This window comes from Schizosaccharomyces cryophilus (assembly GCF_000004155.1).
Source record: "Schizosaccharomyces cryophilus OY26 unplaced genomic scaffold supercont4.4, whole genome shotgun sequence".
Classification (NCBI taxonomy): Eukaryota; Fungi; Ascomycota; class Schizosaccharomycetes; order Schizosaccharomycetales; family Schizosaccharomycetaceae; genus Schizosaccharomyces; species Schizosaccharomyces cryophilus.
In genome coordinates, this window is record NW_013185627.1 from 880,024 (window position 1) to 901,061 (window position 21,038).

The 21,038-nt window shown below is 37.4% G+C and overlaps 8 protein-coding genes across 8 annotated transcripts; 4 read left to right on the top strand and 4 right to left on the bottom strand.

The window, feature by feature from the left end:
• The first annotated feature begins 3 nt into the window (after positions 1 to 3).
• SPOG_02602 (glucan 1,3-beta-glucosidase Bgl2) lies at positions 4 to 1,337 on the top strand. The gene has a single exon (XM_013168544.1). It carries the CDS (start codon positions 205 to 207, stop codon positions 1,171 to 1,173), a length of 969 nt encoding a protein of 322 aa, XP_013023998.1. The 5' UTR covers positions 4 to 204; the 3' UTR covers positions 1,174 to 1,337.
• Positions 1,338 to 1,482: 145 nt separating this feature from the next.
• SPOG_02603 (seven transmembrane receptor-like protein) lies at positions 1,483 to 3,639 on the top strand. The gene is made up of 3 exons (XM_013168545.1): positions 1,483 to 1,587; positions 1,649 to 1,721; positions 1,942 to 3,639. The coding sequence occupies exons 1-3, from the start codon at positions 1,501 to 1,503 to the stop codon at positions 3,300 to 3,302; spliced, it is 1,521 nt and encodes a 506-aa protein (XP_013023999.1). The 5' UTR covers positions 1,483 to 1,500; the 3' UTR covers positions 3,303 to 3,639.
• SPOG_02604 (telomere end-binding protein Pot1) lies at positions 3,061 to 5,901 on the bottom strand. The gene is made up of 3 exons (XM_013168546.1): positions 5,283 to 5,901; positions 5,106 to 5,226; positions 3,061 to 4,934 (listed from the first exon to the last, which is right to left on the bottom strand). The coding sequence occupies exons 1-3, from the start codon at positions 5,349 to 5,351 to the stop codon at positions 3,472 to 3,474; spliced, it is 1,653 nt and encodes a 550-aa protein (XP_013024000.1). The 5' UTR covers positions 5,352 to 5,901; the 3' UTR covers positions 3,061 to 3,471.
• An 810-nt stretch (positions 5,902 to 6,711) lies between these two features.
• Positions 6,712 to 10,002, bottom strand: SPOG_02605 (IPT/TIG ankyrin repeat protein; the record flags this gene model as incomplete). Its single annotated transcript, XM_013168547.1, has 2 exons — positions 6,712 to 8,607; positions 8,698 to 10,002. The coding sequence occupies 2 exons, from the start codon at positions 10,000 to 10,002 to the stop codon at positions 6,712 to 6,714; spliced, it is 3,201 nt and encodes a 1,066-aa protein (XP_013024001.1).
• A 290-nt stretch (positions 10,003 to 10,292) lies between these two features.
• On the bottom strand, positions 10,293 to 13,039 carry SPOG_02606 (vacuolar import and degradation protein Vid28). The gene is made up of 2 exons (XM_013168548.1): positions 11,634 to 13,039; positions 10,293 to 11,590 (listed from the first exon to the last, which is right to left on the bottom strand). Exons 1-2 carry the CDS (start codon positions 12,840 to 12,842, stop codon positions 10,484 to 10,486), a joined length of 2,316 nt encoding a protein of 771 aa, XP_013024002.1. The 5' UTR covers positions 12,843 to 13,039; the 3' UTR covers positions 10,293 to 10,483.
• A 227-nt stretch (positions 13,040 to 13,266) lies between these two features.
• On the bottom strand, positions 13,267 to 15,478 carry SPOG_02607 (CAF assembly factor complex subunit B). The gene is made up of 4 exons (XM_013168549.1): positions 14,857 to 15,478; positions 14,671 to 14,779; positions 14,378 to 14,620; positions 13,267 to 14,330 (listed from the first exon to the last, which is right to left on the bottom strand). The coding sequence occupies exons 1-4, from the start codon at positions 14,986 to 14,988 to the stop codon at positions 13,285 to 13,287; spliced, it is 1,530 nt and encodes a 509-aa protein (XP_013024003.1). The 5' UTR covers positions 14,989 to 15,478; the 3' UTR covers positions 13,267 to 13,284.
• Positions 15,479 to 15,791: 313 nt separating this feature from the next.
• On the top strand, positions 15,792 to 17,464 carry SPOG_02608 (DNA replication ATPase; the record flags this gene model as incomplete). Its single annotated transcript, XM_013168550.1, has 5 exons — positions 15,792 to 16,389; positions 16,440 to 16,470; positions 16,511 to 16,528; positions 16,573 to 17,344; positions 17,384 to 17,464. 5 exons carry the CDS (start codon positions 15,792 to 15,794, stop codon positions 17,462 to 17,464), a joined length of 1,500 nt encoding a protein of 499 aa, XP_013024004.1.
• Positions 17,465 to 17,507: 43 nt separating this feature from the next.
• SPOG_02609 (RecQ type DNA helicase Hrq1) lies at positions 17,508 to 20,823 on the top strand (the record flags this gene model as incomplete). Its single annotated transcript, XM_013168551.1, has 2 exons — positions 17,508 to 20,667; positions 20,708 to 20,823. 2 exons carry the CDS (start codon positions 17,508 to 17,510, stop codon positions 20,821 to 20,823), a joined length of 3,276 nt encoding a protein of 1,091 aa, XP_013024005.1.
• Between the last annotated feature and the right edge of the window lie 215 nt (positions 20,824 to 21,038).

A 21,038-nucleotide genomic window follows, 5' to 3' on the forward strand; every position in this document is an offset into this window, starting at 1 on the left:
GCCATGAGAAGTCCAATTTAATACTTAAATATAGCAAAAGCCGCAACTATGTGTTAAAGAAATACGTTTGAATTCAGAAGTGAAAGCTTTTGTCTGATCTTATTTTCTTTTTTGGAATTATATAAAAAGAAAAAAAAAGAATTACTTTCATTTACTTTCTTCGTTCTTGTGTTTTGAATTAAAAATAGATTAGCATTCATCGTAATGATGCTTATTCCTTCTGTGTTGACGGCTGCATTAGCTCTCTTGCCGAGCACGGCCTTTGCAGTAAATAAGTCGGCCTCTGAATTAACTTCATACAATCCCGACACGTTACCCTATAATGGGACCATGAATTTCTGCATTGGTGCTAAGAATGACAACGGTGCTTGCAAAAGTACTGACGATTATTTGGCCGATTTGAATGCATTAGCTAATTACACAGACAGCGTACGTACATATGCTACGAGTGATTGCAACACACTGGAGAACTTGTTGCCTGCTTTATCTCAAGCATCTCATAATTTCAGTGCTTACATTGGTGTTTGGCCTACTGACGATGCCCACTTCGGTCAGGAGAAACAAGCATTATCTCAATTTTTACCCAAGTATGGTGTTAACAACATCAAAGGTATAACTGTTGGCTCCGAAGTTTTATACAGAAATGACCTTAGTGCGAGTGCCCTTGCTGATCGTATTAACGATGTTCGTGGTCTTGTCAAGAGTTTTGGCTTCGATGTCCCTGTCGGTACAGCTGATAGTTGGAATCTCTGGGCTGCTGGTGCCGGTGATGCTTCGATCCAAGCTAGTGATTTCATCATGTCCAACGACTTTCCTTATTGGCAAGGTCAGAATACTAGCAACATGACCAATACTTTCATCTCAGACACTCTTACTGCTCTAGATCGTGTTCAACATGTTAAGGGTACCAACAACGTACAATTTTTGGTTGGTGAAACTGGCTGGCCTACTGGAGGTCCTTCTTATGGTGAAGCCGATACTTCCAACGATATCGCCAAGCAATTTTACCATGAAGCCTTATGTCAAATTCTCAAGAAAGGCATTGACGTTTACTACTTTGAAGCGTTTGATGAGTCTTACAAGGGTACCGACAGCAATGTTGAACCTCACTTTGGTGCTTTCTATAGTAATCGCGTTCCTAAGTTCTCTTTGAACTGCACTCAAGCATCTTAAGTTCCTTCCATCGTTATTTATGTAAATATGATACCTTTAGCATAGTTTAATCTCATACATACGTCTTTGCATTATTTACCCGTCTTTCTGGTCGCACGCAGTAAATTGAAAAATGTTGTCCGATCACTGTTCATAAGCTTCAACCTAACTTTATTTATGTTTTCTTCCTTTTCTTCATTCCAGCAGCTCTAACCCATGTGTTTACTAGTGTGCAACTTGCACTTCGCTATCAATGATAGCGAGCCCAGAGAACTGTTGTAAACGTCAGTACGGCTCATATCAACAAGAAGCGTCTGCAACCTGTAAAGAGCCAAATACAAAAAAAAAATGCCAATTCTCAGATTACTGGTGGTTGGGTATCTAATATTCATGCAAAGCATATTTGCTTTTGCATCTGATAATAAGAGTTTGCTGGTAGGTTTCATTCTCTGTTGCATACTGAGGAAAATTAGATTGCTAACGTTGCATCAAATAGACGGAAGATATTATGGCTTCGCAAATCTGCAATGGAATGTACGCCAAAGATGGAAAGAAATCGGAAATTAAATGTACGTTTTTGAAGTGGTGGTTTGCCTGGAATGCAGTCGAGAAGGATTTCAAGTAAACTGGGTTAATTGGCTTGTTTTACAGTAATAGAGATATTGGATAAATCATAAGCTATCAAATCTTGCTATTCTGGACTTTAAAATGTCAAATATGACTTACTTTATGCATAACCATCATGCAACATCAGTCTTCAATCGCTTTCAACTAACTTTTTTCTTCTAGTAAATGTCGATGAACTTAAGTCAAACTTTGATGGTGCGATTCGCTTGTTAATTTTCAATTGGAAAGAAGTTGATTCAGTTGGTTTAGTTGGTGAAGACCAGCAACGTCATTATATCTGTGATTATCCTGAAATAGAAGCTGATTTTTGCAGTGAAGAACAATATGGGCTCTATCTGGTGGATGAAAATAAACCTCACAAATCTGTTTTCTCGGATTTCATAAATGCGAAAACATTGGATTCACCTTTTGTCTACCCTGTGGATGAGACTGGATTATATTGTGTCTTCACTGCACCATTGGAGGGTGCCAAAGAAATGTATACTATCAGTGTTACTTGGGAGAACTATTTTGGTGAGCTTGACGCTACTGAATATCCCCATTTGTTTTTGAATCCCGCCTTGCTTATTTTGAACGTTATTGTTTCCATTTGGTGGTCATTAATTATGTTTCGCTACAGACATGATCTTCTGCAAGTTCAAAAGTACATTTCAGGCGTCGTCGTTCTTTCTTTGGTATGTGGTTTCATTTCTTCTGGATACTTTTTCTATGCCAACGCAAATGGTTACTCAACAGCAAGTAAAGTATTTGCCTTCTTTTTGTCTATCTTTCAGGCTGCCCGTCAATCCTATTTCGGTTTTCTCGTTCTAATCGTCTCCTTGGGTTATTCAATCGTTGTCCCAACCCTTGGCAGCCTCCTTCGTAAGTGCCAAATCCTTGGAGCTCTACAGTTTGTTGCTCTGAGCTTTTTCCTTACTTCTTTATTTGTGAGCCCCAATAACCAAGAATCTCTCGTCTTAATGTTTGCTGCTCCTATCTTTTTATTCACCATTTTCGCCATGTTTTTTTGGATCGTTTTGGCTTTGAATAATACTATTCAAGACCTTCGTTTGCGTAAACAAACCGTGAAAGCTCAAATGTATACTCGTTTATGGGTCGTTATTTGCTTCGGTATAATTGCCTATGGAGCAATTGTCGTTACTAATGCTATCTTAATTGGAATTAATGGTCAAATGAACTACTACTTGAAATACTGGAAGTTACTTTGGTTCTTAGATTACGGATATGCTGATATTCTTTCTTTCATTTTGATGGTCACCATTTTGTATATATGGAGGCCTACCGAGAATAACCGTCGTTTTGCTATGAGCGAACAAGTTGCTCAAGATGTTGATGAATTTGAAATGACATCCTCAGTTTCCCATGAAAGTCTGCCCATTTATCAAGAGCAGCCAGGTTCGGAAGCCCAGCATGGTACACGAAGTGGAAATGCTGATGAACATCAAGCTCTCTTTGCTGTGGACGATGAAAGTGATGATGATGCTCCGTATCGTGTGAACGAAAGCAAGCAAAAGCCTACTTAAATGTGCACTCCGTTTCGATACCTTGAACGTCGGCGAGTCTGTATTTAATTTGGAAATTAGATCTTTTTTCGACTTAATCATGAAATTCTTTAGATGTCTTTATATTTTTTCTTTTTTTAGTTAGTTACAATAAATTAAAGAATACTATTAATGATGTAAAGAAACAGAGTTATATGATTCTTGTCCCAAAAGCCCTCCATCTCTTTGACAAAAAAGATGTTGATTTTGAGTTAGTGTTAATTAAAGGCATATACTCCATAACGAAAATATCAAACCATGGAGTTTCATCAATTTCTTTGGGAATTTGATCACTTGAAACGCCCTTGGACAAAAGTTTGGTTACCCGTTCTTCCAAATTTCCCCAAACTAAAAATAGTCTTTCCCGAAGTCTAAGTAAAACTTGCTTTTCAACTTTTAAATCGCACGGATATATAGTAGAGGTATTGAAGAGAGCTTGAGCATCTTCACTATAAAAGATAACCGGGAGTGTTGTTTTTGATGCATCTCTCACAAGAAAGACAAACATCCATTTGTACTCTGAAGACATAGAATCCGATGTAGTAACGCAAAAACTGGTTAAATCTCTAGGCCAGAAATCGACAATTTGTACCCTGAGTCGATGTTTTCGAGGCGATGTAATAGAGTTCAGAGGAGAATGCAGAATAGTCGATATGGTAGTAATTGGAATTTCTATTGAATCATTAAAAACATGAGCAGTTATATTAGAGGTCTTAGGGTAGTTAATTTCATGAGAGATGAAAGGATTAACTTGATCGTCAACAGAATTGGCAGCGACTTCGGGGACTTCTTGGTTTTTTACATAATCTCTTTTCCTTCTCTTTAAACTCTCCAATTCAGGAACATTAGGATCAACCTTTTCAATGCTGCTTTTATATTTTTGGCCAGGATCGCCATGCATAACACATTCCAGTTGACCAATTCGATCAAGCTTAGCTCGAGCATTTTTTATGAGGACATAGTCTCCTTCCTGAACATAGTTACGACAATAGAAATCATGCTCATCCCAAAGAATACACCGTACAGAATAACGACCCTGAGGACCTTTCCATCGCATATGAGGAGCAGTTTCGCGAGTTACGGGATAGAAAAATTCATTTTCGGAAAAATCTGTGACATAAACAGTAAAGTTTTTTTCTGTATACCAAGTTTTAATGACTTGGGCATAGAAAGTGAACCGCTGGGAAGGGCGAATTTTGGAGAGAGTGACGACCGAGTTTTCACGGTCTTTCAAAGCCCCCCATTCATTATGATGATGCACTTCAATGGCAGGAGTTTGGCTTTCTACAGTATGGTGCTCGAATTGTTTTTGCCAACAGATGCCTAGTCTTTTCGCAAACTCAACTTCCTCGGCCCTTACATGAAATAAACGAAAGGTATTACTAATTGAGCTTTCCAAATTTCTAGTCCAAAGTTGAAAGGTAAAGTCAGTCTTAGATAGCCCTTGCACGCTGTCTCTATAAGGCCGAATTGTTATATGATGCAGCAGAAGAATCTGCCCTTCTTCTGTAATTTCTGGAAGATCGTTTTCTTTTTTACTGAACAAATGTATACGTAGACCTTCAGTACGAGGATAACAACTAGGGTCCCAAAGCTCTATTGTCACTACCCAGTCTAAAGACGATTTTGGGTTAGCTTTTTAATAGCAAAACAAAATGAAAAGACTTAAAGTAAGCGACCATAATCCCTTCCACCATATCCTTCTAGATCCTTATATGAACCTTTGAGCCTAAAAAACTTTTGCTTTCCTTGGATTTACTTGTCTTTTCCTCTGTTCATACTCACCACATGTTCCTCTAAGACTTTGTTTCTTAGGGGTAAATGTTTTAACAATGCCAAATAAATTTGTCACAAACCTTTGGGACTTAACCTCGTGACATATTCTGACAGATCGGTATTGAAAGTTCTAACATTTATTAGCAAATCCCTTCATCCATGAGACCTTCAATGAAATGAACTTACGTTGATTTGAAATTCACCTTGGTTTAAATACAAGTCTTCAACATCATGTTGTATAGAGGATACCTCCATCAACTTTGTCGATTAAGTATCTACAGGAGTTTCGAATGGTGCTTGGATAGTTGAACAAGATGCGTTTTCTAAGGACGTAAAAAAGCCTTCAAGTTTACAATAAAAACACAGAAAAAATCATCCAGTTCACAGGTAAGAAGAAGAAATTATTGAATAGATTTAAGAACGAAAGTGTAAAATAATTAAAAGGAATAAATGGACGGAGCTCTTCCTATTGTTTTATGATGGTCTCATATAATTTGTGCCATCTGAGGTACCTAAAAGAGTTTAATTAAAAAAACAAAACACATTTCTTTTGTTTTCAGTTAATCGTAAATGTCAAGCCGCTTACTGAGAACTGTTATGTAAAGGATCCCAGTGACGAAAGGTGCAAGAGAGAAGTGAAAGGGACTAATTCATTAATCAGTCTTATTCGTTGAGAAGACGAAATATTCTTACTTGCTTCAGCAGAACTATAATTCGTCAACTGCCATTCGAATTTCATTTAAAATCATATGCAACAAGCTAACAAAGGAACCATTTATAGGGAAGCGTTTAAACAAACCTACAAACTTCTTCTTTCAAAAGAATTAAATTCAAATTACTGCTTAAATTTATTCAATTGAGCTACCTTATTCGTCTGAGACATTCTTTCTATCGTGTATGGTAGCGCTAAATTTTTTTGGAGCACGACCAAAGCTTCAACTTAGTTCCTTGAATTTGAGCAAATGCTTTGTGAAAACAACCTTGTTTTTCAGGTTGTACTATTTGATCTTTGCTGTCGAATGGTCGTAACTATAACAAGAAGTTATCTTTAGAGTCCTCATTTGATACAAAGTTTTCTACTCTATTTTGAGCTTTTATTCTTCTACTGTGCTCTCTTGAAATGAAGTAAGGTTGGCATCTTTTCTAATAGGAAATTAGCGTTGTCAACTTAAACCTATTTACAAGACTTCAGCTTCACAATAGTATTCAAAGTTCCCTAAAGGGAATGGATCCTGCAAACCAGTTCTGAAATTGGATACAAAAGCTTCAAAAAGGAGTTTTTACTTCATTTTTTGCTTTGTACTTTGCCGCTATTAACGTTACAGTAACAACCAGCCAAAGGAAATTGACTTGTCTCAAATAAATCGAGCGAACTGGAATTACTTATTTTCATAAATTTTAAGCGTGGAGCATGTCATCAAAATTCCAAATAAATCTATTAAACAAAACAGATAATATATCTTTTAGCTGTATAACATCACTCTACGATTCTTTCTTTATGACTGTGAAGGAATGCACACATAAAAGAACGGGTCTTAAAAAAGAACTTTAAGAGTTAAAAGAACAAAGAATGAAAAAGAAATGATTAGAGAAAATAAATAAATAACACAAGAGTTCAGGCACCAATTATATACTGATATAAATATCCTCCAATTAACTGTGCATAACTTCGAAGTCCGAATATCGTCAATACCAACAGAGCAGGAAGCCAAAAAGAAAAAAGCATTAAATCCAGTCCAGCTTTCTTTAGCGTTTTTGCTTGCTCTTGAATGGCTTTTGTTTCTTCCGGAGTCAATGCGCTCGTCTTTCCACGACCAACGAGGCGGGATTGCCATTTGAGTGACCACCAAGCGCTTTTGTTATGTTCAGCACTTTTTGAGGAATCATCAGAAATCACTTGTGGTACATGTCCCTCGTCGGCTACTTCAGAATAAGGAGGAGGTACATCATCAGGAATAGCAGAGATGCTTCGCAAGGTAGAAACCATAGCTTTCTGCATAAGTAACGGTACTTCACTCATATAGTTCTGGGGTAATTCCTGTAAAGAAGGAAATAAGGTTGAAGACCGTGACCATAATTTACCTTTTATTTCTTCAACAGTGCTTGATTGTTTCAATGTTATACCATTTTCCGTATCAGCCTTTTCATCAAGCAAAGTAAAGCTTTCCTTTTCTTTCTCCGCAACTAAACTCTTAAACTTTGTACTAGCTAAATCATTAGGACATTTGTCGTTGGCACCGGCTAAGTCCGGCAATGCACCTTTCGAAAGTAAACGTAAATAGATATCCAAATGTTGATAGAGTGCAGCATAATGCAAAGGTGTGTAACCTAACGAATCCCTTTTATTTACATCAGCTCCAGCGTTAATAAGAAATGTTGTAGCAGAAGCAAGACCAGCGGCCACGGAATAGTGTAATAATGTACGGCCAGACTCATTCACCACGTCAAAATCTGTAGGAAACGTTGTCTTTGTCTCCTCTACAATAGATAAAGCGGCCAATACAGAGTTTTCAAGACTGTTCGGGAATGGAACATTATGTTCTTTTGCAACTTGAGATACCATGCTTTTCAAAGACTCAATCCTTTCGCTCATAAAATCATGGCTAGTTTCACAGTCTTGGTTAGAGGTTGGTTTAATAGAGTTTGTAATATACTGAGCAAAATCATCTCTCCAAGAACTTAGTAGTTTTTTAGAAAGCGTTAAAGGATTCTGAATAGCTCCCGTCAGCTTCAAACCAAGGACTTGTACCGTCAACTTAAAAAGTTCATTATCGAGATTATCCTCGTACGTAAATGTAACCGTTGAACTGCCCGAGTCCATAGGATAGTTCACAAATTTTACGGGAACCGTCTCGGCCATCGTTGCAGGAGGACATGTTGCTATAATTGTTGAATCACTCCATGAGAAAGTGACAGCGGCTGGCGTCTCTCCAAATAAGCATACTAATCCATTAAAGAAATTTGCTCCTAAAATAGTAACTTCATAGCCACCCATAATGGATCCCCTATTTGGTATAACACGAGAAATGAGAGGTTCCCTTGACTGAGGAGGGCTTGGTGTGGCAGAGGCTGAACTAATCACGTTTTGCTTATTAAATTCGGGTGTTCTAAGAATTGGCTGACAGCGTTCTTCATTTGACATATAAGGACCTATTTTAGCGTCATCGTTTTCCAAAAATGCATTTGGTAATTGAGTGTATGGAGATAATTCATGAGGAATGTGTCTCGTATCCATTTTCATGGCTTCGTTGTTGATTGTATCAAGGTGAACTTGATGGTTATTAGTAGAAGGACTTGCCGGATAATCATTGGACACATGAAGCGTTGGGATATTAGGAACAACATTCGTTATACCATCCTCCTCCAGAATATTAGAAACTTCAGAGACCATATCGGACTTAGCCCATTGCTGAGGTTGAAGATAGGAATTTATCTCAGACAATGTCTTTCTTCGCTTTTCGGTAGGTCTGTTTACTGAATCAACTGAAGCCGGTATTAAGTTTTGTGTTACCTTCTGTTTTGTTTGATGATTGGTAGAATTCATTTTTTTCCCTTGTTTGTCCACTTTAGGTGCATTTCGAGTTTTGTGATCATCAAGTACGGTTATGGGCTCAGGAAAGGAAAGATGAGCTACTAAATTTGAGGAACAATACAAATCCCATGTTAAACGAAAATAGGGACAAGACTGATGCGATGAGTAGCAAGTAATTCTAGCATTAATATGTGCAATTTTTCCATATTCATTTGGCTCAAGCGGAACAAACTCAGGACCAGTAAAAACCATAATCATTTTTCGTTCATCGATATCTTCCAATTTAGGGAATTGATTAAGAAGTTTAATTTGAAAGTTATGCTTTTCTTCTGGTGTAGCATCTGCCATGGTACGCTCGCAAGCTTTTAGTTTAGTGTAGTTAGGCATACAAGCATCTTTAGTTGCTTGAGAACGAGCATTTCGCTTCCTTTCACGGAGTAAGCAGCGAATACAGCATGTATGAACAACATTGTTAGTATCATCACCAGCCATCACAGTCGGTATTAACTGCAAGTACTCGCGAGGGTCAGCGTAGGTTACTGATTTCTTTGAAGATCTTTTCTTCTCTTCACGATGGGCCCAATTAGGTAAACGGATATATTTAAAAGGTACGGCACCATCATTAGCACTTCGAATTTGTATTTGAAATAGCATATTTGTCTCCACTCTTGACCTCCATTTTTGTTCGTTAACAGCAGGTACGTGATTAACAGATATAATATAATCTTGAAGCCCCGGGAATGGAGCAGATGATATAGGGAAAGATTCGCCTTCAGAATCCAAAAGAGGTAACTCAGCGGACAAATTTTCATTCGCAAAAGTTGGATTACTTAGATATGAAGGGTTTATTACTGCAGAAGGAAAATCGGTAGCTGGCAAATTAGGGAACTGCTTGATGGCGTCTCCATTTGAGTATAATTCAGTAGTACCATCAAGATGGTCATTCGCAACTTGCAAGTTCGTCACTGGAGGAAAAACGGAGGGATTGGAAAACTGAGAGTTGCTGATAAGGAAAGGGTAAGCCGTATCTATGTGAGGCTGCATGTACTCTGCCGAACGATCTTGAGATTCTTCACTGTCATCTTGAGAATTTGACAGGTTTGGTGAAGAATCAATCGAGAGAGAAGGCGGAACTTCCAACAATTTTGTTGAAGATTCTTGTGGTAACTCGTCAAAGTTGAAGAATTCTCGCATGGCGGCATCTCCGTTTTCTGTCTCATATTCAGGAGTTGAAAAAGTAAATTCATCAAAAGAAGATCTACTTCCATCAGAACTCATCTTCGTATTCTTCTCAGGTTCCCATGTTTCCTCATTCTTCTCTATAGACCCTTGCTTCTTCATGAATAATTCTTCAATTGGAAGGCCGACATTCATGTTTTAAAAGCCCTATAAAGGAAGACTTGTTCACCTTAAAGGTAACTTATCAAATAATATTATATAAATCTAGTAGCAATTCGACCTATATCGTACAGTTTTAGTTTTAGTAAACTTGTTGGTTAACGAGTGGTTGGGATGTCATGGGTATCCAACAATAGCAGTATAAATGCAAATTCCCAGACTAAGAATTGCATAAATATACACATGAATGTTTTTATTGTATTTTTTTCGTCGCCTACTTTTATTATTGTCACAATTGGTTGAAGGATTTCACCGTTCTTAATGGACGCGGTTTGCTGAGCTTTCATCTGAAAAGCAGACAACATTCATTTATTTACATCTAAACTTCATTAAATCATTATATCATTAGAAAGTTTAAAAAAAAAAGGAAAATCGTAGAACTGTATCGTTATCAGTGTTTGATTTGGTGGAGCATGCGAGTTCCTAAGAGTTGTAATTCAAGCATCCTTTTCTAAGACTAACTGAAAACATGGATGCGAGCCAAAGCGTCCTTTACTCTTTCCCTGACATCAGGAGATGGATGGTTCTGTAGCAAAAACAAGCAATCTTCAAATCCTAGTTCGCGTAAAATTTTGGCTCCCTGGATATCCTCTTCAGTAGGAGTTGATCCTTGGTTTGACCATAATAAACTTATGCAAAGCCATATTCCTGCTAAAAGGATTCCCGAATTTAATTCTAACGTGTCTTCTTCTAATACATCAAACGCAGGACGCATCTCCAAATCAAACTCATCATCCTGAAGTTCCATTTCGCTATCACCTGCCGAGCTGGAATTATCTGACACATGTTCAATTCGATAACGTTCAGCTTCCTTGAGCATAATATCTTTTACGAGCAAAAGCATGTTTTTATCTTCTAAAATAATATCTCGAAATTCATCGTCACTAGAAGCAACATGCACCAAAGTGAAAATTCCAGGTTCCATCAAAGTCGGGTTCTGTGTCAAGAGTTTCTGATAAAGGATATTCAATAAAACTGGTAACGATACAACTTCAAGAAAATCATAAACACCTTCACCCTTGGGACACGCAAAATTTCGAAAGACTTGGAGAATTTGTTCCTGAACACCGAGATCTTCATCATCACAAAGTTTCAGAACTCTATCGCGTCCAAGTTTTTGAATAATACCCTTTTTCAGTTTCTCATCATTCTCATAAACGCTATTTCTCAATGCCCAAACAGCTTTCTTTCGCAAGGACTTGTCTTTGGCAGTAGTATTTGCTACCAGAACGTCAATAAATTCAGGCGTTAAGAATTTATGACGAAGTGGAGAGAATTTTAATAGTAAATTACAGACTACGGCCATCGCTGATGATTGTACTCTCACGTCCGAATCAATCAAAAGTTTCATCAATGGCTCATTAAGATCCGCCTCTGCCAATCCCGTCCTTAGAATATATACGCTCCTTGTTAGGCTTAGTATGCATTCGCAAGCAGCTTTTCTTATATTTTTTGATTCGTTAGACAAGGCATCAACTATAATAGGCAAATAGTTGGCATCCACAACCATCTTCCTATATTCGTCTTTGGAAGTTGTCAGGGCAGCAATGAATAAAAGAAGAGACTTTAATAACAGTTAGAAACAGGATTAGAAATAAACAACATACCTCCATTATAAGATCATTTTGTTCTTTTCTATTAGTTGGAAGCCTTAAAGCATCAGTTAAACAACTGACCTCCGTTACGGGAAATTCCTCATTACTATATTTCACGACTTTATTCAGTAGTTCCTTAGAAAATGTTATAACATTCGCATTAGCTGCAACCTTCTGCATTGCTTCGTTTTCATTTACCAACATTGCCAACAGACGAGGTGCTATCTGTTGAGTTTCTTGGGATTGAGAGAAAAGTCGAATTAGAATGGGGATAACTATAAGCTTAACTTCTTCTTCCGAACTCTTTCCGAGAATGCCGCTTTTATAGAGAGTCACTATACAAGAGAGGGCCAACAATCGAATTGGAGAATGATATTCCCGAGCTAAGCTAAACAGCTGACAAACTTGTTCGCTCATGTTGTCTCCAAACAATACAAGCCTTACTTTTTTCAAGTTTTCCAGTTTTTCAAAATCATCTTCCTCTCCAAACTCATTAACTTGAGGTAGGTTCGTACGCCAGGAGAACGCTTTGAAGTATGAATTTAATATAGCGAGTGAATTAACAATCAAAGTATCACAACTTTTAAAAAATCGGTACCTGACTGATTCTTTCAGTTTTGATGTATGAGCGATAGTAGAGAATACGGTATTACAGAAGGAAGGTACCGAATCCACCTGTGGGTTTTTCGATGAAACCAAATAGTCCAGAACTGAAGCAGCTAAAGAAGAGATTCGGATGTCATCAAACATAGGATATTTCTTCTGTGATGGCAAACGGTATAAGTCGAACAGGCGATTAAAGAGACTTGAGAAATGCATTTGAGTCACGAACTCGGCAGCTTGATCAAAGTTAAGCATGATCGTAAATACCTTCAAGGTTATAATAAGCATGTTTTTTGGAACATTATCTTTTACTGAAAGTAACTCAATAACAGAAAGAAGGTCCTCAGGGCGCAAAAAATGGACAAAAGCTTTTTTATCGTTCGCCATGAGCGAATTTAGTACAATAAACACCTCATATTTTTCTTGTAAAGAAGCCTCTTTAGAAGAAAATAAATTTAACAAAAGCTTTGGGGCCTCAGCTTTAATTGCTAACTCCTTCCTGTCATTCCTTCCTATAACCCAGTTTTTGAATGGAATAATATTTTTCAGTAGTTCAGACTGGTTTGAGAAGATCAAAGAAAGTTTATCTTCATTAAAGGATTCGATGTTCTCTTCCATGTTGGTAATTCCCTTTGATGTAGAGTACCGTAATGTTTATAGCTTTTAAAGCCAGCCGACAATTGCAAATTAAGATCGATCGTAACTATTTTTGGTCTAATTAATTACAAACTCAGAGAAGAAAGTATCTTTAGCGTCGTTGAGAAGTTGGGGTTTTGGATTTGAGCAACACTAATGAAAGGACTGATGAAAACTAGTTGAAGGATCATTTCTAAAATACTGAATCAAGTCCAATCAATTGAAGAAATTGTAATATAAACTTTCATCAATAATAAGATAATTAATTTTATTAAATATCTTGATGTCAAAGCAGGAACTCTTTAAGGAAATTTATATTACAAACTTCAAAATCAGATACAAAAGTTTTAAATTCAGTAATTTAAACGTTATGTTTTATTGAATTAAAATTCTACAAATGGAAGAATTCAAATTTCATTAAGAATTAGTTTTGGGGATATAAGGGAGTAGGCGCAATTCTCCTTTTTTGGGGTCGAGAAGGTTCATTATCTTTAACATTATAGTCTTTAGACAATTTGAGTTCCTTATTAGGTTCAGCTGGAGTAGGAAGAGTTACAACCGGTGTTGCTCTCTTCGTCGGAATAGCAACCTGCTGCTCGTAAAGATTGCCCAACTCTTCAGGTGTGAATTTAATGCTAGAACAAAACCCGTCAATGGAAGTCATCAAGAGGATAGTACCATCGTCGCTCCAGGCCAAGTCAGTCAGTGTAGAGTAATGAAGGTTTGCAGCTCTATAAAACGGTTTGCAGGATTGGGTATCATAAATATAAACGGCATCCTGACAAGCAATTGCAAAAATCATCCTATAAGGGATTTCAATGCAAGTCGTTGGTGGACTGTGCTTTGAAGCTTGTCTTAGCTCATACAATATAGGAGAAAAACGCACAGCAATCGCTGGTTTTGAGAACCCGGTTAGAGAAGCAACTGGTTGTCTGGAAATACTTGATCTGGTAAATATGTACGCGGTATGCATCGATTCTGCATTTGGCTGACCGTGTAATCGAAGTTTGCCAGCTGGAGTAATTAACAGCAAGCCATCTGGAGAAAAATCTGGACGACGGAAAAATGAAACTAGGGTTTCATTACAGTACAGAGAATAAGTAATTTTAGACGCATTTTCTGTGCCACCCTCAGATACAACATCAGAGTCTAGGTTTATTTGAGAATCGGAAGTCAAAAGATTAGCATCATTGCAGGAATTATTTTCTTGTAATTTTTTTTCTTCAACGCTGCTGATTTGTTCCGTCGGGATAGAAGACGGCTTTGAATTTTGAGCATTCGTGTACTCTATGCGATGAATACGTGATTTGAGATTTAACTGGGGGAATGAGGAGTCTCTGTTTTGTTTTTCAAATTTGTAAACGCATAATGAGCGATCGCTGCTTTGAGTGACTACATATTTGTTCAAAGGATCCCAAGCTACGCCCTGAACATAGTGAAGGTGATCAAATTTTTGAAAAAGCAATTGCCCTATAAATAATTAGTAAATCAAAGCTATTTTGAAGTATTTATATTACCTGTTTGCGTGTTGTATATCCGAATACTATTGTCCATTGCACCAGCAACTATGTAACTTTCATCTTGAGACCAGCAAATATCATAAACCTCTGCACCCATAGAACGACATACGGTTTTCACCTTCCAGTATTCTTTCGCAAGCGCTAGCTCTTCAGCATCATCTGCCAATGTAGCTGCTGGGGAGGAAGAGGGAACCCAAAGAAAGATAGTACCTTCGTCTCCGGCGGTAGCCAATACATCCCCTAAGTTATTAGTACAACTAAACAATTTCAGTAATGTCTGATAAAGTTACCTTGCGAACTAAACCGAACAACATTTACGGCTTGTGCATGTCGACTAAGCGTAGAAAGATATTCAATTTTCGGAGTCAAATTCTCATCATCACATGTATATTTCCAAACCTATCATGTTAGTACATTTAACTTTAAAAGAATGTTCTGTCCTGACTAACTTCCTCCTTCTCATCATCCATTCATACCCTTATTTTACCATCACCTCCACATGTAGCAAATCTGTTTTTTCCATTTTTTTGAAAATCGACGGAATAAATTGGCGTATGGTCGTCGTTAGCATCGTAATGCCATCTTATTTGTAAAACTTCTGTTTTCATTCTTTTTCCTAAATAAGGGTTCCTCGATTCAAATAATTACTTGTGTTTAATTGGAATCTTTCCTTTAAATTTTCACAAAGTTGTTTGCGAATAGCTTTCGAAGAAACCCTGAAAATTTACAATCCTAGTTGTAAAAAGTGCTCTTCATGAAACAGGATTTCTATTCAAGTAAAAAGGACAACAGAGCCTTGTAGTTATTAGAACCGTAACTTTATATATTCTAACTCTTAAAAAAGGAAAGCAGCACGAAGATGGTTAGTCTGCACTTTTAATTTCACTTGTTGTAGGTCTCAAGCTTAGAGCAATTTTTACTATCAATTAAGACAATACGATATGTCACACGATCAGTCGTTCAACGGAATATGAGGATCGTAGCGATTTATAACGTTTTGTGAAGCATACTAATCTTGATTACCCTAGTCTGTAATTGTTCTGTTCTTGGGTCTAATGCACATTAACACTCAACGACGTTGTAAGAGAACGAGTTAAGATGATATATACTATTTTAAAGGGCTAAAACAAGCCGTTTGGTAAATACTGGGATTAATAAAGACTGTACAAAATCACTTTGATCGTTATCTTGCACCTGCCAAGTATTTCTTGAATTCCATATTCAGCATCACACTTCAAACTCTCACCTGAATAGTTCTTAGGACTAATACGCTTTTTTTCGGAGATTTGTTTAAGCCGTAAAAGTAATTTTTTTGAATTTCTGAACTTGGAACATCGAAAATTTTTTTAAGAAACGCAATTTCCGTATTTGACGCGTCCAGGATTCATTATCGCGTTTATATTGTTTCAATATGCTGAAAAAAGAGGAAGGACAAAAGTGTAACTGTCCAACATGCGGTAAAGAAGTTGATTTAGTAGACATAAATGCTCATTTAGATTCGCACTTTGAAGTACCTGCAACATCATCCCCTTCAAAACAAGTTTCTCCCTTTTTTCAGAAAGAAAAAAATAGCCCTTTAAAACGAAACACTCCTTCTTCTTTTCCTTCTCAGGGATCTTTCACTCCTTCATCTACAAAAAAGCCGAGAGCTTCTAAAAGAGACGTACGACCTCTCGCTGAACGAGCAAGACCGACTACCTTAGATGATTATGTTGGCCAGGAGGAATTGGTTGGTCCTCGTGGGGTTATTCGAAATATGATAGAACAGGACGAATGTCCATCTATGATTTTATGGGGAAACAGTGGAACAGGAAAGACTACCTTGGCCAGAATCATTGCGGCTACTACAAAATCGAGGTTTTTGGAAGTTTCAGCTACTTCAATTTCGGTACAAGAGTGTCGAAAGATATTTGAAGAATCTCAGAATCATCTTCGGTTAACTGGAAGCAAGACTATAGTATTTCTAGACGAAGTCCATCGCTTCAATAGAGCTCAGCAAGATATATTTTGTATGAAATTTACTTTATTTACGAAACCTTCCTTACTAATATTTACATAGTGCCTTTGGTAGAGAAAGGTTCTATCACATTGTAAGTTACAAACTGTTATGTACGTTTCTAACTATTTCAGGATCGGTGCTACTACGGAGTATGTATTATTATTTTTGCTGGAAAAACTTTATTAATTTGTAGGAACCCTTCTTTTCGTCTTAACTCCGCCCTCATTTCTCGTTGTCCTGTATTTGTCTTAAAAAAATTGGACAAAACTCACGTTTTAAAAATTTTGGAACATGGTTGCCAATTAGAAAAAGATCGACTCGGTGACATACCGAATATCGACTCTTCCATATTGGAATATGTTTCGGCTATCACTGATGGAGATGCTAGAATGGCTTTAAATTGTTTGGAAATGGCTATAGGATTAATGCGTCAAGGTCCTATTACTTTGGAAGAAATTAAGGAAAAGTTGGTACGCTCTTCAGCTGTGTATGATCGAGTCGGCGATGCACACTACGATACCATTTCCGCTTTTCACAAATCTGTACGGGGTTGTGACGTTAATGCATCTCTGTACTATCTAGGACGTATGTTAGAATCTGGTGAAGATCCATTGTACGTCGCTCGTAGAATGGTGCGCATTGCTAGTGAAGATATAGGAGTTGCAGATAATTCTATGCTTCCTTTGGCTTCAAGTGCATTTACGTCTGTGCAGCAGGTCGGAATGCCAGAAGCGGATGTCATATTAGCCCATTGCGCAGTTGCTTTAACGATGGCTCCAAAGTCGGTGGATGTTTACAAAGGGTATAATAATGTTAAAAGATTTCTATCTTTGAATCCCAACGCAGGCAGGGCTGAAATTCCTTTGCATATACGAAACGCACCCACTAATTTGATGAAACAGCTTGGATATCATAAAGGATACAAGTACAATCCAGACTATAAAGATGGTCTTGTTAAACAAGAAGTAAGTAATAATTTTGTAGATAGTCACTAACGCTCGTAGTATATGCCCGAATCTATTCGAGATGCCAAATTTTTCAGACTCCCAGCTGAGCTATTGGAAGATGAAGATTTAGAAAAATGATAAATTAATGAAAAATATTATTATTTGATAAATGAAATACATAATGATTTACAAATTGTTTGCCTCTTCTAACTTGCACCGTTTCTTGAATTTCCCTCTTGAACTAAACTGGCTCATTGCCCTAGATATGGTAGATACGCCCGTTAAGCAGGAAAATGATGATTTATGTTTACATGAAATAAAAAATGAATCGGGTGTAAGTTTTTCAAAGCCTCAGAAAACCAGGAAACCTTCGAAAAAACGTAGCCATGAAGTTGAACTGGAGTCGACGAGACTTTCTCCAGCCTTACAGACTTTATTCGGTGTATTTAAGATCATTAATACAACATATACTTTTCTTTATTCAAGAAATTGTTTAACTACAACGTTTTCCTTGTTAAACTCTAGCGTACGCCAGTCTTTAAAAAGAGATCTCTCAGTCTTGGAGTTATCCCAGCTTAAAATAATCGTACCAGACCTAATTGAGTTAGATTACAAGTCATTCGACAGCCTGGCTATGGAAATGAACAAAAACGTTTACGCAGATATACCTAAACAAATATACTCTGATGACCAATCCTTTCAAGGATCGAGTTACGTCCTAACAGTTTGTTTAAATCAAACGGTTGAATCTTCTATTAAACGTCAAAAAAGGGAGGGTCCTACTATGAAATCACGGATTCAGAAAGGGAAGTTTGATATAAACGCATTAAAGAAAGAAATTGACAGTCGCAATACAATTTTTTTAAAACATTTACAGGAATTTATAAATTCTTGTGGTGCTAAAAGCTTAGATCCGGATAAGCATTTGATTCAAGAAGCTGAAAAAACGATACCTTCTCCTCCTGATGTTATAGTTAATCCTCCTTCGAAGATAGGTATGGACCATGAGCAAAAGGCTCCATCTTCTATTGAAGATGTCCTAGTGAGCTTGACCGAGGAATCTACTTATGAAGGTCAAATAGTTCAAGAAAGTCTTTATCAATACCCTGCCGTTGAACCACGATTTGGGACTTTGAAGCGTAATCTTTCTCAAAGTTTGGTAAATGCCTTATTTAGCTCTAGAAATATTGAAAGGATGTATACTCACCAAGCTGATGCCATAAATGCTCTTTGGGAGAATCTTCATGTCATCGTTTCAACTGGTACATCCAGTGGAAAGTCTTTGATTTACCAAATACCTATTTTGGATGAACTCGAAAAAGATATAGAATCTTCTGCTTTTTTTGTTTTTCCTACAAAGGCTCTTGCACAAGACCAGAAACGATCTTTAATGGACGTTTTAAGCTTTATGCCTTCGCTGGCTCATATCCGGATTGATACGTTTGATGGGGATACACCAATTGAAGCAAGGAATGAAATTATAGAAAACGCGAGTATCATATTCACAAATCCTGATATGTTACATCAGACTATTTTACCGAATCATCATCGATGGAATCGCTTTTTTAAAAATTTAAAGCTTTTTGTATTAGATGAAGCACATATTTATAATGGTATTTTTGGTGTTCATGTCGCCATGATCATGAGAAGGTTACGAAGGATAGCAGAATACTATGGCAATGATCGGTATAGATTTGTTTCTTGTTCAGCTACAATTGAACAACCTGCACGGCATATGAACATGATTTTTGGAGTTGAAAACGTTAAACTGGTGAATTACACAACTTCGCCTTCCGGTGCTAAGCATTTCTTGATGTGGAATCCTCCTTTAGTGGATAAAAAGAACATACAATCAGGCAGAAAGCCGGCAATCGCAGAGGCAGCAAATTTACTTATTTACTTGGCCGAGAGGAAAGTTCGTACAATTGTTTTTTGTCGTATTCGAAAAGCTTGCGAATCACTCATGAGATTGGTAAGAGGACAGCTCAAAGCGTCTCATAAAGAGTATTTATTGGAGAAAATTCAAAGCTATAGGGCTGGGTATACGGTTGAAGAGAGAAGGAAAATAGAAAAGGAAATGTTTTGTGGTAATCTGTATGGGATTGTTGCAACGAACGCCCTCGAATTGGGTATTGACATAGGTTCCTTAGATGCCGCCATTACCGTTGGTTTCCCGTGTTCTTTGTCTAATCTACGACAACAGTTTGGAAGAGCTGGACGACGAAATAAATCCTCATTAGCGATCTACGTTGTTGAAACATTCCCTGTAGACCAATATTATTTACAACACCCTATGTTGATACACACACAACCTAACGCAGAGTTGACATTGGACCTTGACAATGAGGTTCTGATTGCAAGTCATCTACAGTGTGCAGCCTTCGAGTTGCCAATTAATGAGATGAGCGACAGCCGATTTTTTGAGGGCAATTTATCCGAAGCATGCTCTACTCATCTGGTAAAAAAAGAAAATAATTTGTTTTTTCCTCACCCAAAATGCCTACCGTTTCCTGCAGTCCAAGTACAAATACGCAACATCAATGAAGACATGTATACTTTGGTGGACGTAACCAATAATAGGAATGTTGTTTTAGAGCAATTAGAGCCATTCCGAGTTATGCTTAGTGCCTATGAGGGAGCTGTTTATGTATATCAAGGAAAGACATTCATTGTGAAAACTTTGAATATTCCTAGAAGATTAATAACTTGTAACAGAGTAGATGTAGAATGGTCTACTCTGCAAAGAGATTATACTGACATTGATCCTCAACGAAATCTCTCGAGAAAGACCCTACAATCCGCTAACATAAATGTGTTTCACGGAACTGTCTCGGTGGCATTACATGTGTTTGGCTACTTTAAAGTAAATAAACAACGGGATATACTAGATGTTGTCGATATTGTGGATAATCCTGTTGAAATGATTAGCCGCGGGTTTTGGATTGATGTTCCATGGCACATTGTGGAAATCTTATCGTGGAAAAAAATCAACGGTGCGGCAAGTATACATGCTGCTCAGCATGCTTTGATGTCTTTAATGCCGATATTCGCTGCAAACGGCGGGAATGACATACGAACGGAATGCAAGTCAGGCGAAAAAGAATTTAAGCAAGAAGCTAGTGAGCGAAGAAGGCCATCTCGATTGATATTCTACGACAATTGTGGTGAATGCGGTGGGGCCGATTTGTGCAAAAAGGCTTACAAACATATCGACGAATTGACGATCATGGCAATAGATCGCCTAGAACATTGTGGATGCAAAATACGTGAAGGTTGTCCACAATGTATTACGAGCATACAATTTGAAGGAGGAATTTGCTCTGGGGAAGTATTAGACAAAGGTAGGTTTTATAATACTTCGGTTTACTAATAGTTTTCTAGATGGAGCATTAATACTTTTAAAAATGCTAGTCGGTCAGAATGTCAATCTTGACCTTTTCCCAGATGGCCCCGAAATAGACGAGTACCATGCACTAAGGACACTTATACCAACTTAATACTATTACTATAATTAATGTTTCTTACGTCTATTCTATGAAGTGATTCTAACTATATGTCAAAAAATTCGTGAAGCTTATAACCTAAGTTCACAACCCTACCCTATAACCAAGGATGGCATCCACTCCGTACCATACGTTCCTCTTTTACCAAATACGAAGTAAAGTATTTCGTATAAAGAAGATCACTCTTTGATCTAATATAAATAAATTAA